The sequence below is a fragment of the Syngnathoides biaculeatus genome, chromosome 4 (genome assembly GCF_019802595.1).
Source record: "Syngnathoides biaculeatus isolate LvHL_M chromosome 4, ASM1980259v1, whole genome shotgun sequence".
In the NCBI taxonomy this organism is placed as follows: Eukaryota; Metazoa; Chordata; class Actinopteri; order Syngnathiformes; family Syngnathidae; genus Syngnathoides; species Syngnathoides biaculeatus.
The window spans coordinates 24,268,924-24,281,990 of record NC_084643.1 but is presented as its reverse complement, the minus strand read 5'-3'; the positions used below and the strand labels follow the sequence as shown (position 1 = coordinate 24,281,990).

The 13,067-nt window shown below is 41.6% G+C and overlaps 1 protein-coding gene across 3 annotated transcripts in view; it reads left to right on the top strand.

Annotated features, from left to right (window-relative positions):
• Positions 1-2,883: 2,883 nt before the first annotated feature.
• Positions 2,884-13,067, top strand: part of txnrd2.2 (thioredoxin reductase 2, tandem duplicate 2) — a 45,545-nt gene continuing 35,361 nt past the window's right edge. For all 3 annotated transcript variants that reach the window (XR_009794528.1, XM_061816542.1, XM_061816541.1), the window contains exons 1-8: positions 2,884-3,116; positions 3,216-3,339; positions 3,773-3,838; positions 3,932-3,988; positions 4,088-4,232; positions 5,590-5,664; positions 12,067-12,145; positions 12,341-12,403. Coding sequence is in view for 2 of the 3 variants with exons in the window: in XM_061816542.1 (XP_061672526.1) it covers positions 3,264-3,339; positions 3,773-3,838; positions 3,932-3,988; positions 4,088-4,232; positions 5,590-5,664; positions 12,067-12,145; positions 12,341-12,403 (561 nt within the window). In the remaining variant the exon portion in view is untranslated. The remainder of the gene's footprint in view (positions 3,117-3,215; positions 3,340-3,772; positions 3,839-3,931; positions 3,989-4,087; positions 4,233-5,589; positions 5,665-12,066; positions 12,146-12,340; positions 12,404-13,067) is intronic.

Below are 13,067 nucleotides of genomic sequence, written 5' to 3'. Positions count from 1 at the left end.
TCAGAAAAGCGACTACCCAGAAACAGCCAGCAGTTTTGCTTTAAAAAAAAATATGAAAAAAGATATGGAGTGACTATTGCTACTGCTTTTACATTTCTACATTCCCACTGGGCAGCATGTGAATTCTTCAGTGTTGACTCTTGTTGAGATCTACAGGTGACATCAAGGTATTCAAGGTTGACAATGGCAAAGTAATTGAAGTGAGAATAAGAAGGGGGGCCATAAATGGGGAGAGGAATGTGTATTGAAAGGAAACCTGAGGTAAGAAGGAGCACTTTTGTTTTGCCTTTACTTTAAATCTGGGAGGTTTCGTTTTCAAAGCCTATGGAATTTTGTCCGTGTTTTTCAAGTCGTTTAAGTTTTATATCTTTGATGCGGGTTGGTTTGATTGATTAAATGATGAAGTCACTGGATGTTAGTTTTGGTTTGGGTGCGGCTGGTGAAAAAAAAAGGAAGCAGTAGCGTAGTGGATAAACGTACTCCCAAAAGTCAGAAATCCACAGCCAATTTGGTTGTGTGTTTGAAGAAGACTGCACTGAAATGGTTTGGAATAAGAGGTTTATTTTATAAAGTGATTATTCAGCAAGTTGTGCTCTGGACAATAGAAGGTGAAAAGTGAGTGGCCATCGAATGGAGCAACATCTCAACAACTACTTGATGGAAACGAACATCAACGGATGTTCTTCACCATGGTAAAAAAAAAAAAAAAAAAAAAAAAGTAAGCGTGACGTAACAACAATCTCTTGGTTTTCCTGATCAGTGGCTCTTTGTCAGTGATATCTGTTAAATAAAATAGAGTGCAAGGCATTTTGTTCATAAAGATTTTCTTTTTTGATGGTGAAATGGCAGATCGGAACCATTTTTTTATTTTGTCAACTTTTGAATACATGTATAATAGGGTCAAAAAATGAAGAAAAAAAGCCAGGTTGTTAGTTTTGTATTAATATCACGTGTGGACAACACATTGGATTAAGGTTCACCATGTTTGGAAAAAGTAACTACAGTACTGTCATGTACATGTACCAGTTATTGCCAGGTTACTCAGACCACTGCTGACTTGTGTTTTGTAATTCAAAAAGGATGAAAAAAAGTTAGTACATTTTTTTCACAAGGCAAATTTATGTTTTATGACAACTCTTGCAGTGGGGTCAAGGGTCCAAAATCAAGAAATGAAACAGGTTATATATAGAATTTGTAATATTCCTTCATTTTTCTTCCTACTGTGTTTCAATCAGCACACATTATGTGCTTCTTAAAGAAAAATACTCTTGTGAGCATGAAAAATGTACAGATGTTCATATTTTTTTCAAGTGCCATTTTATTTCCTGTTTTTGTGATAACTAATCCATTGACATGCAACAAGAAAAAAAAAGCAGAATGGATAAAAGTTAAGGCAAACTGAATGGTCTCACTGTATAAAGTCAAGTATCAAAGGTCATATAGTATATATTTTTACAAACTTTCAGGGTAGACAACTTTGACTCGGAAAAACAGAGTGAGAGACAAGCTGAAAAGAAATGTACTTTTTATTGTGCTTGGTGAGACCACACACAGACATCTGTGCTCACGTCGGTCTCAGTGTCAGCATATACCGGAGGCGGAAATTCCGTATCACTCATGCGTCATCCTGGTGATTGGCATGTGCCTGCAATGACGTTTTTTTTCTTTGTGACGTGATTTTATAAGAGCTTGCGTTTACACCGTGTTGACAAAGATGTGTGTTGTGGTCAAATTCAATAAACTGCAAATAAATGTATAACTCTTAATTCCAGAGGTTACAACCATATTATAATACCTTGCATCCTTTTTCGTCCCCTGAACTGTGTGTTTTCATTGGACATTACTGAACTATCTGAAAGAAAGTGGGGGGGTCGGGGCAAGACATAACGGGCCGCCTCTGCAGCACCACTACCAAAGGAATATTATTCAAGACAGATTATAGAGTGTGTTGGCTTTCTGTGCATTGATTAAAAGAAAAGCCACACAATTGTGCTGCTAAAATACAAACTGGACACAGAAATACATTGATTCAAACCTACCTGTGTTGATCGAACGGATTCAAGTTTGTCAAAATAAAGTCAGTGTATATCTCAGTAGCCGATCTGTTGTATGCCTATCATGTGCCTTAATCTTTTCCATGGTAAATACAAATGTGTGTTTTGCATAACTTTATTCCTCTCCTCCAACTGCCATCTCTCTAGAATGGATCAGACTTGACTATTCCTGCTTTAATCTCTCACTGGTATCATTCTCCCACAATTTCCCCGAGCTTCAAGTTGTTTGGATTGATGTAGGATTTCTGCCTTGTAATACACTTTTACAAAAGTTAGGCTCATTCAAGATGATTTAATTGCCCCTGCCCTAAGAAGATTAAAATTGCTAATGCTTTAGTAGCCAGCAGAATCGATGCCACAGTGTCAGAATGTATTACTTTAATTTGACTAATACCCACGTGCAAATATTCAGCTTGTTGAACATAATAGAAACATGATGGTTTGTAGAATATAACATTTGGTGTGTGTTTTCAATAAATCATGTCTGGAAAGAATGCTTGTCACTTCTGTGCCTGTCTAGACTACATATTTTCATTCAGTTTATTGCGTTTAAAGTTGCTATTAGAAAGTTCCCAAGATTTTTTTTGGTAATAGAATAAAGGATTACACTTTAAAGAAAACAATAAAAGGTTCATAAAACGTTTAATTTTGAAGGTAAGTCTGGAAATAAAATTAAATAAATAAACAGAACTATACAATTGCTGGGCGAAGCATCTGGTTAGACTCGTTGACCCCACAGTTGTGAGGTCCAGGGTTTAATCCCGGCCCCGCCTGTGTCGAGTTTGCTTGTTTTCTCCGTGCCTGTGTTGGTTTTCTCCGGGCACTCCGGTTTCCTCCCACATTCAAAAAACATGCATTAATTGGAAATTCTAAATTTCCCCGAGTTGTGATTGTGAAGGCGACTGTTGTTGTCTTACCCGATGACAGCTGGGACAGGCTCCAGCACTCCCGAGACCTTTATGAGGATAAGCGGCTCAGACATGGATGGATGAATGCATACAATGGCTGTTCTTTAACTACGATACCAACTACTCTTTCTGGTATTAAAACAAGTTAAAACGGGTGAGGTATTTATTTCTCATGTCAAGGACTTTGATAAAAATAATATCATGCGTTTTGCTCTCAAATTTTATTTTTTTTTCTACGGTTATTCTCTGTCAGGCAAATTTTTGAACACCACAGCTGAAGCCGGGGTCCTTTCATGAAAACATGGCTACCCTTATTCGGATTAGGCACCGTTGGAAACGAATCAATTGGTGTCAAATTTTAACCAGAAACTTGTCAGGTAATGTTTTAATTTGAACTGCCGAGACTGCTAGCGTTATTTTACAGTCCTGACATATATTGTAACTTCTTTATCTTGCGTATTGGCAGGACTCCTTGAGACCCACTGACTGACCTGTCTTGAGACTCCGAATAAAATACATAGAACTCAGTTTTATAATAATTTTGATTTTGGTATTGGAGGGAAGCGCATACATATCAAAGCAAACTTCTCGGATTGAAATTTTGCATTGTGAAGTTTTATTGAAATTCGAAATAATTTTACTTGCATAACAAAATTGTATAACTAAAGCTGTCAAACTAACGAACAAAAACTGTAAAGCGTGTGTGTCTCCAGCCAAAACATAGATTTTGAATAGCGTTATACTTCGTCGATGAAATAATAAAAGGTGTCGTTTTGTATTTATGATCATTTATCCAACCTGTTTGTGCAGGGAAGTATGACTATGATGCTGTCGTTATTGGGGGTGGGTCAGGTGGACTTGCCTTTTCCAAGGAAGGTAAGTTTTGAAAGGAAGAAATGCTCTTACTTGATTTGCACAATTCCTTGTCTAGAAAGGTGCAACTAATTCAATGTGTGCCAATTCCAACAGCTGCACAAGTTGGACAAAAAGTTGCTGTTCTGGACTATGTGGAGCCATCTTTAAAAGGTGAACCTTTATTTACAAAAATCTTACTAATGTACTTACTACTCATTTTCTCCACCAACTCAAGGGCACCCAATTAAAATGTTATATTTCTTGGTCCAGGTACCAAGTGGGGTCTTGGTGGCACATGTGTTAATGTTGGCTGCATACCAAAGAAACTCATGCACCAGGCAGCTTTACTTGGGACTGCAGTTAAAGATGCTAAGAAGTATGGCTGGCAGCTCTCAGAACCAATTTCCCATGAATGGTAAGAACTGAATTTTTCATACATCAGACTTTAGTCCAACAAGCCAATGAATGATTAAACAGTGCCATCTGGAGACGTCTTTGGATTAATACAGAGGCGAGAGAGTGACTGTATTGGTAGAAGGGTGCTGAGGATGGAGCTGGTAGACAAAAGAGCAAGAGGAAAACCAAAGAAAAGGTTGATGGATGTTGTGAAGAAAGATATGAGAACACTGGGTGTTACAGAGGAAGATGCAGAAGATAGGCTTAGATGGAAAAAGATGACACGCTGTGGCAACCCCTAACGGGACAAGCTGAAAGGAAAAGAAGAAGTAGGTAATGGAAAGCTTCCCAAAGGTGTGGATTCTGACCCCTAGGGGGTGTACCAAGCTGAGAGGAGTGTTAATTAGTGATGTTAATTAGTGACCCATAACCGTTGAATACCTGAATGTATTGTGCAACCATGGTTATATAAGTTGTTTTTCACTAACTTGTTTTTTGGTCAAGATGTTTTGACCGTTTCAGTATCTTGTTCGCATAACAAAGAAGAACATTGTTGTGGGATGTCTTGACAGTTATGGCTGCGTAAGATGTTTTTCAGAGCCTGAAGGACACTCTTAAGTGTCAATACTAAATCAGGAAACAAACGTTGCGGCGCCAGGGCGGACGGGTAGGCCACCCGCCCTTCCTCTCGCGCGCAACTGAAAAGTATAACAGAGAGATGCAGAGTACAAACGGGTAGAGTCTGCTGCGGGTTGCGTACGGACGCCCAGCTGGTTGACAAGCGGAGCTCTGCCTGGGTGTGTGGCTCTCCACCTTCTCAGCATAGGTAAGGGGCTCATATGATGATTTCACGCAATGTCAACTGTGTTTTGAGAACTTGCATTTGGTCGAAATAAATATGCCAGTTATTGAGGCTAAATAGCATTTGGGAACGTTGGTCTTTTGTTGAGTGTCGTCTTTGTCTCCTGAGCGCCGACCAGCACCGATCCTTTCAATAAAACACAAGCTGTTGCAGGGTGGACCCAGAAAAACTTGAAAACCTTCATAGACCCTTCATTAATTGTATTAAAGCAAAGATAATAATACACAAAGTAGGATCTGTGAGAAAAATATTCTTCCCAAAGACCAGTTTCCCATGAAAGAATTTATGCTTGATTAGATATTTGACAAACAAAATCATAAATTGTTAAGCAGGACTGTCGTGTGCATTTTTTGTAGCAATTCAGAAAATTAGGTGTTAAAGGCATAAGTGATGCAGTTGTGTTCTTGAATTTATTTGACTGATCCCTTACTGCCACCTCCAAGATTTCATTTTTTGGTAACCACTGTTCTGATTGAGCTTTTGGTTATTGTATATTACTTTTTGTGTGCCGCAGGGTCATCATGGCTGAGGCCGTTCAAAACCATGTCAGGTCTTTGAACTGGGGTCACCGGGTCCAGCTCCAGGACAAGTCAGTGGCTTAAAATGATCAAAAAGTATTGTTTTTGCATATGTGTTACAACAGAACTTCTTTTGAGCTATGATAACTGGAGCTCCTTTCTTACTAACCACTGCCATTGCCCACATCTATGTAATTATCTTAATCCGGAACAGCTATCTGAATCTGCTTGACAGTCACTGCAGTGTTTGATTGTGTGTTCTGTCTGAAAGGTACAGACGAATAATGCCAGTCCTAACATTACCCCTCTAGTGTGTAATTTTGCCAAAAAGGAAAAATGAGCCTTTTGTTATTCAGATCCCTCACATTAAGCATCTCTGCTTTACTTTAATCAACAAATTTTTACTGTTATCCTTGCAAGGTCCAGAAATTCATGTTACCGGTATTAATGCTACATGGTGAAAGGTGGGATTTATTACATTTAGCCTATACTTTTTAAATCAGGAAAAAATACATCAAAAAAACATTTTATTTTCCTGAAGTCCTCAAGCTGAATGATACACCCCCATCCAGGACTCCAAATAGGGTGGGAGCTCTTAACTGCTGTTTGGTACATAGGCACAAATAGCAGTCTGGACCCGTCCCCTCACCTGAAGGCGAGAGGCTACCCTCGTGTCCACCAGGGTGAACCCCAACATACAGGCACCAAGCTGGGGGGCAATAAGTATACCTACACTTGCTCTGCACCTCTCACTGTGGGCAACTCCAGAGTGAAAGAGAGTCTGACCTCTTTTAAGAGGACAGATCCCAGAGCCAAAGTGGTGTGGGGAGGCAAGTCGAACTATATCTAGTCGGGACTTCTCAACTTCACACATCAGCTCGGTCTCCTTCCCTCCCAGGATGTTCCACATAATACTAACGCCGTTACTTTTTTTCAGTGACGGGTAATCTAACTAATTACTCTATCAGTATAACGCCGTTTCCATTATCAACACCCCGTTACTGCACATTACTGAAGCCGCCCAATAAAAAAACCGGAAACGCTGTCATCCGACTTCGCGCACACAGTCACAGGACTGAGGCGCAAGTGTGTGTCTTGTCGTGTGTGTGTGAGTGTTGCAGAGTGATAAGGGAGGGGAGGGTGAGATAATCGCCTAAGCAATGATGATTGGCTAAGGTATAGTAAGATTATAGGTCTTCAGCCAATCGAGAAATTAGGTGGGCAGGTGTTTACAGTGCATAGCGAGACATGGCGAGTGAGGAGGACTCAGACTTCGGTGGGAAGATGGCATTTGCCAAATGGAGATTCAGACACTACTTTAACCTCGTTGAGGTGAAAGGTAAAAATGTGCATGTCAAGTGTGGGGAAGCTGGTCTTCACACCAAAGAGGAAAAGACTCTCAGACCTCAAGTTTGAGAAGCTGCTTCTTCTACGATACATAATGTTGAGATGACTGGGTTGGGTGGGTCGATGTTTGGAGAGAGGAACCCATGCATGTTAAGAGTTGGATTTAACAAATCCATTAATGTTTTCAGTTAATTGTTAACGTGAGTTGCAATAAATTGAAACCTCTGTGGTACAGGTACATGTTTTTTGCTGTCCTGCTCTATGCATCTGGCTTGTGTGTGTGCTGAGGATGTAACGCAATAGTTATTTTTGCTGGTAACTAGTTACTTTTACAGTGGACTATTAGTAACTGTTACTTTTGGGGAGACGTAACTAGAAACTATAACTCATTACTTTTGCAAAGTAACGTGCCCAACCCTGCCGATGATTGGTTTTAGGTTTATCACCTAACTGGCTGGAATAATTGCACAAATAAGGGACAAGAAGTCATCTTTCTTCTGATCAGGAGGACGTGAGAGACAGGCCAGTTACAGTCTCCAAACACGTTCTGAACCAGCCTTTCACGTACTTTTTTTTTTTTTTTTTTTTAATTAGAAAACAAACAAGGTCAAAAGGAAGGGTGAGCAGATGAAATGACCAAAGGTACAGTTTTTGGTGATGATGTGGCACATTCTTTGGTAATGATGGAGTTGTCCTTGGCCACTTCTAGGAAGATACTGTTGCATCTATGTGTAGGCGCTCGTCCTTTGAACAAGACACTTCGAAGCAAGGATGATACTTTGGCTTTGTTGCAAGTCCATAATAAATATATTAACGATAACTCTTAACAATTGGATCGCCAAGATCCCTGCCTTCGGCCACCGCTAAGCTAGTGGGTCACGTGACCCCTATGGCCCCTTCCACAGGTGGTGAGCCCATGGGAAGGGGGACCCGTGTTACCCTTTTGGGCTGTGCCTCCGAGCCCCTCCTCCAGGTCTGGCTCCAGAGGGGGGCTTCGGTGACCCTCATCATGGCATCGGAAATATCTCGTTTTGAATGTCATCAAAACAAAACATGGTTGTGGACTTTCGCCAAAAACAAGCTGTTCTTCCCCACTTTGCATTGAAAGTTCACCTGTTAAGAGAATAAGAATCACAAAGTTTCTGAATGTGCACACTGCACATCTCTGATAGCCTCAACTGGCATGCGAACACCAGCCACATAGTGGGGAAAATATGGAAAACGTTTTCAGTTCCTTTCCAATGCAGCCCCATGGGGGCACAAACCGGTGCAATCTGTAGGCCGGTCCCAAGCCCGGATAAATGCAGAGGGTTGCGTCAGGAAGGGCATCCAACGTAAAAACTGTGCCAAACAAATATGAGCGTTCATCTAAAGAATCCGATACCGGATCCGTTGTGGCCCGGGTTAACAACGCCTGCCCCCGGCACTGCTAACCTGCAGGCCGTCGGTGGAAATTCAGCTACTGTGGGTCGAAGACAAAGAAGAGGAGGAAACTGGATCCATCGTCAGAAGAAAAAGAGGAAGGCACAGAGCCTACAACTGAGTGTAGGGACTTTGAATGTTGGGACTATGACAGGAAAATCTCAGGAGTCTGTTGACATGATGATTAGGAGAAAGGTTGATATTCTGTGCATCCAAGAGAGCAGGTGGAAAGGTAGTAAGGCTAGAAGTTTAAGAGCAGGGTTTAAATTATTCTACCACGGAGTAGATGGGAAGAGAAATGGAGTAGGGGTTATTTTAAAGGAAGAGCTGGCTAAGAATGTCTTGGAGGTGAAAAGCGTATCAGATCGAGTGATGAGACTAAAATTTGAAATTGAGGGTGTTATGTATAATGTGGTTAGCGGCTATGCACCACAGGTAAGATGTGACCTAGAGTTGAAAGAGAAATTCTGGAAGGAACTAGATGAAGTAGTTCTGAGCATCCCAGACAGCGAGAGAGTTGTGATTGGTGCAGATTGTAATGGACATATTGGTAAAGGAAACAGGGGCGATGAAGAAGTGATGGGTAAGTACGGCATCCAAGAAAGGAACTTTGAGGGACAGATGGTGGTGGACTTTGCAAAAAGGATTGAGATGCCTGTAGTACACACTTATTTCCAGAAGAGGGAGGAACATATAGTGACCTACAAGAGCGGAGGTAGAAGCACGCAGGTCGATTATATTTTGTGCAGACGATGTAATCTGAAGGAGGTTACTGACTGTAAAGTAGTGGTAGGGGAGAGTGTAGCTCGACAGCATAGGATGGTAGTATGTAGGATGATTCTGGTGGTGGGTAGGAAGATTAAGAAGACAAAGGTAGAGCAGAGAACCATGTGGTGGAAGCTGAAAAAGGAAGAATGTTGTGCAGCCTTCCGGAAAGAGGTGAGACAGGCTCTCGATGGACAACCGAAGCTCCCGGAAGACTGGACGACGACAGCCAAGGTGATCAGAGAGACAGGCAGGAGAGTACTTGGTGTGTCATCTGGTAGGAAAGGGGAGAAGGAGACTTGGTGGTGGAACCCCAAAATACAGGGAGTCATACAAGGAAAGAGATTAGCGAAGAAGAAGTGGGATACTGAGAGGACTGAGGAGAGGCGAAAGGAGTACGTCGAGATGCGACGTAGGGCAAAGGTAGAGGTGGCAAAGGCTAAACAAGAGGCATATGAAGACATGTACACCAGGTTGGACACGAAAGAAGGAGAAAAGGATCTCTACAGGTTGGCCAGACAGAGGGATAGAGATGGGAAGGATGTGCAGCAGGTTATGGTGATTAAGGATAGAGATGAAAATGTGTTGACTGGTGCCAGTAGTGTGCTAAATAGATGGAAAGAATACTTTGAGAAGTTGATGAATGAAGAAAATGAGAGAGAAGAGTTGAAGAGGCAAGTGTGAAGGACCAAGAAGTGGCAATGATTACTAAGGGGGAAATCAGAAAGGCACTACAAAGGATGAAAAATGCAAATGCAGTTGGTCATGATGACATACCAGTAGAGGTATGGAAGCAATTTGGAGAGGTGGCTGTGGAGTTTTTGACCAACTTATTCAACAGAATACTAGCGGGCGAAAAGATGCCTGAAGAATGGAGGAAAAGTGTTCTAGTTCCCATTTTTAAGAACAAAGGGGATGTTCAGAGCTGTGGGAACTATAGAGGAATAAAGTTGATGAGCCACACAATGAAGTTATGGGAAAGAGTAGTGGAGGCTGGACTCAGGACAGAAGTAAGTATCTGCGAGCAACAGTATGGTTTCATGCCAAGAACGAGTACCACAGAGGCATTATTTGCCTTGAGGATGCTCATGGAAAAGTACAGAGAAGGTCAGAAGGAGCTACATTGTCTCTTTGTGGATCTAGAGAAAGCCTATGACAGAGTACCAAGAGAGGAACTGTGGTACTGCATGCGTAAGTCTGGTGTGGCAGAGAAGTATGTTAAAATAGTACAGGACATGTATGATGGCAGCAGAACAATGGTGAGGTGTGCCTTAGGTGTGATAGAGGAATTTAAGGTGGAGGTGGGACTGCATCAGGGATCAGCTCTGAGCCCCTTCCTGTTTGCAGTGGTAATGGATAGGCTGACAGATGAGGTTAGACTGGAATCCCATTGGACCATGATGTTCGCAGATGATATTGTGATATGCAGTGAAAGCAGGGAGCATGCAGAGGAACAATTAGAAAGATGGAGACATGCACTGGAAAGGAGAGGAATGAAGATTAGCTGAAGTAAAACAGAATATATGTGCGTGAATGAGAAAGGTGGAGGGGGAAGAGTGAGGCTACAGGGAGAAGAGATAGCGAGGGTGGACGACTTCAAATATTTCGGGTCAACAATCCAGAGCAATGGTGAGTGTGGTAAGGAAGTGAAGAAACGGGTCCAAGCAGGTTGGAACAGCTGGCGAAAGGTGTCTGGTGTGTTATGTGACAGAAGAGTCTCTGCTAGGATGAAGGGCAAAGTTTACAAAACAGTGGTGAGGCCGGCCATGATTTATTGATTAGAGACTGTGGGACTGAAGAAACAACAGGAAGCAGAACTGGAGGTGGCAGAAATGAAGATGTTGAGGTTCTCGCTCGGAGTGACCAGGTTGGATCGGATTAGAAAAGAGCTCATTAGAGGGACAGCCAAAGCTGGATGTTTTGGAGACAAGATTCAAGAGAGCAGACTTCGATGGTTTGGACATGTTCAGAGGCGAGAGAGTGAGTATATTGGAAGAAGGATGCTGAGGATGGAGCTGCCAGGCAAAAGAGCGAGAGGAAGACCAAAGAGAAGGTTTATGGATGTGGTGAGGGAAGACATGAGGGCAGTTGGGGTTAGATAGGAAGATGTAGGAGATAGGCTAAGATGGCAAAAGATGACATGCTGTGGCGACCCCTAACGGCACAAGCTGAAAGGAAAAGAAGAAGAGTTTTCAGTTCCATTCCCTTTTTTCCATTCCATTCCATTCCCACCATTTCTGACTAGCTCCCGTCAGTGTGTGTTTTGGGAATTGCAATGCACGTGAACAAAAGTCCCTGCAAAACATAATGTGGAGAGGTGAAAGAATAATTTAAGTCACCAGTTCCACCCTGCAGTCTCTCTTCGTATGTAGTGCATAATCAAGACGTTTACTGCAAGGTCCTACACGAGCTCCTTTCCCCAAGCTGTGGCATCGCATCATAACTGACTGTCACTCAACTTTGATCCTTTTTAATGACACAAGAGAAAAACTCTGCAAGGTCACATTACATTTGTCATTACTCCTTTTAAAATCTACATTAATATCTAGCAAAACTGCTGGCTTGTTGTATTACTGCAGATAAATTGGGTTCTGTCTAAATTGTGTTTTTCTAATGGTCATAGAGACTTTGTGTGAATGTGTGTTGCATAAACTAAAAGCACAACGAGAATTCCGTTCTTGTATCTTGTATTATGTCTGTCATGTAGATAAATGTTTATATGAAAGAAGGCTCCATTTGTATGTGATGAGCGAGTGTAGCTGTTTTAAATGTCCTGTGTTTTTTAGTGTCTAGATCTGTACAGCACATTTCATTCTACTTCATATCAGTGGACTAAGTAATTACAGTAAAGTCCAGTTCTGATACATAAGATGCAGAGTGAATGACAAGTACCCTCAGTTCATTGTGGAGGGTCTTTCAAATAGTGTTTTGTTTTGCAGGAAGGTGAAGTATCTGAACATGAGAGCTAGCCTCGTGGATGAACACACAGTTAAAGCACGAACAAAAGCAGGCAAAGAGGTGGGTTGGCAACTCTTAAAATGCTTTTTTGAGTCTGTATATCCACTTACTGAACTATTTAAAGAACTGTAGTAGAAGACTTTTTGAATGCAATCTTTCCTTAATGTGGTAAAGGTTTTTTAGGCACCTCATGCCTTCATTTGAAATTTCCTTTTCGAACCGTGACTTCACACATCCATATGACCTCTCATGCAGATGACCTTGACTGCCAAGAACATTGTGATTGCTACAGGTGGCCGGCCCAAAATCCCCACAAATGTTAGTATCATTTAATTTGTTGTTACAGTTTGCAAGTATCTTCATTGTTTGCTTCAGTCACTCGCAGGATCTCTTTGTCTCCAGCAAGCTTTGTTCTCTCGTAAAAACAAGCAGAAACCATTGAAGTTGGACATTTTACATCGTTGTTTATGAGCTTTACTATGACGGTAGCACACTAAACAGGTTTTAAAGTGGACAGGTTATGGACAGTTAACATTTATGATTGCTTGTGTATGAGTGTATAGAAATAAAGAGATGGGAGTAAATTGGGACCTTAAATTTTGGGACAGATTTGCAATAGCTCACAGTGTTATTAGCGTTGGCCTCTGTTTTTGGCACATACGTAAATATTCAATAAACTTAAAGGTCCACTCTCATGAAATGCATGATTTTTAGTATGTTATTAATGAAAAAACGACAACCGGTATGGACCCATCCGTTTTTTCACGACTAAACATGATTTTGACGTATATGGCTTTTTGTAACTCCCGCCATGAAAATCCTCCCGAGGGATTTGTTTTCGAGAAGCAGGATGTGACATGCAGGGCAGTAGCACACTCAAGCGGTCTCATCTGTTCATACTAGTTTTACTTGCTGAAAGGTAGCTCGTTGTTCCTTCGTGTTAGCCAAAATGCCTGCTCATTGTATTGCTAACACTCAGGAG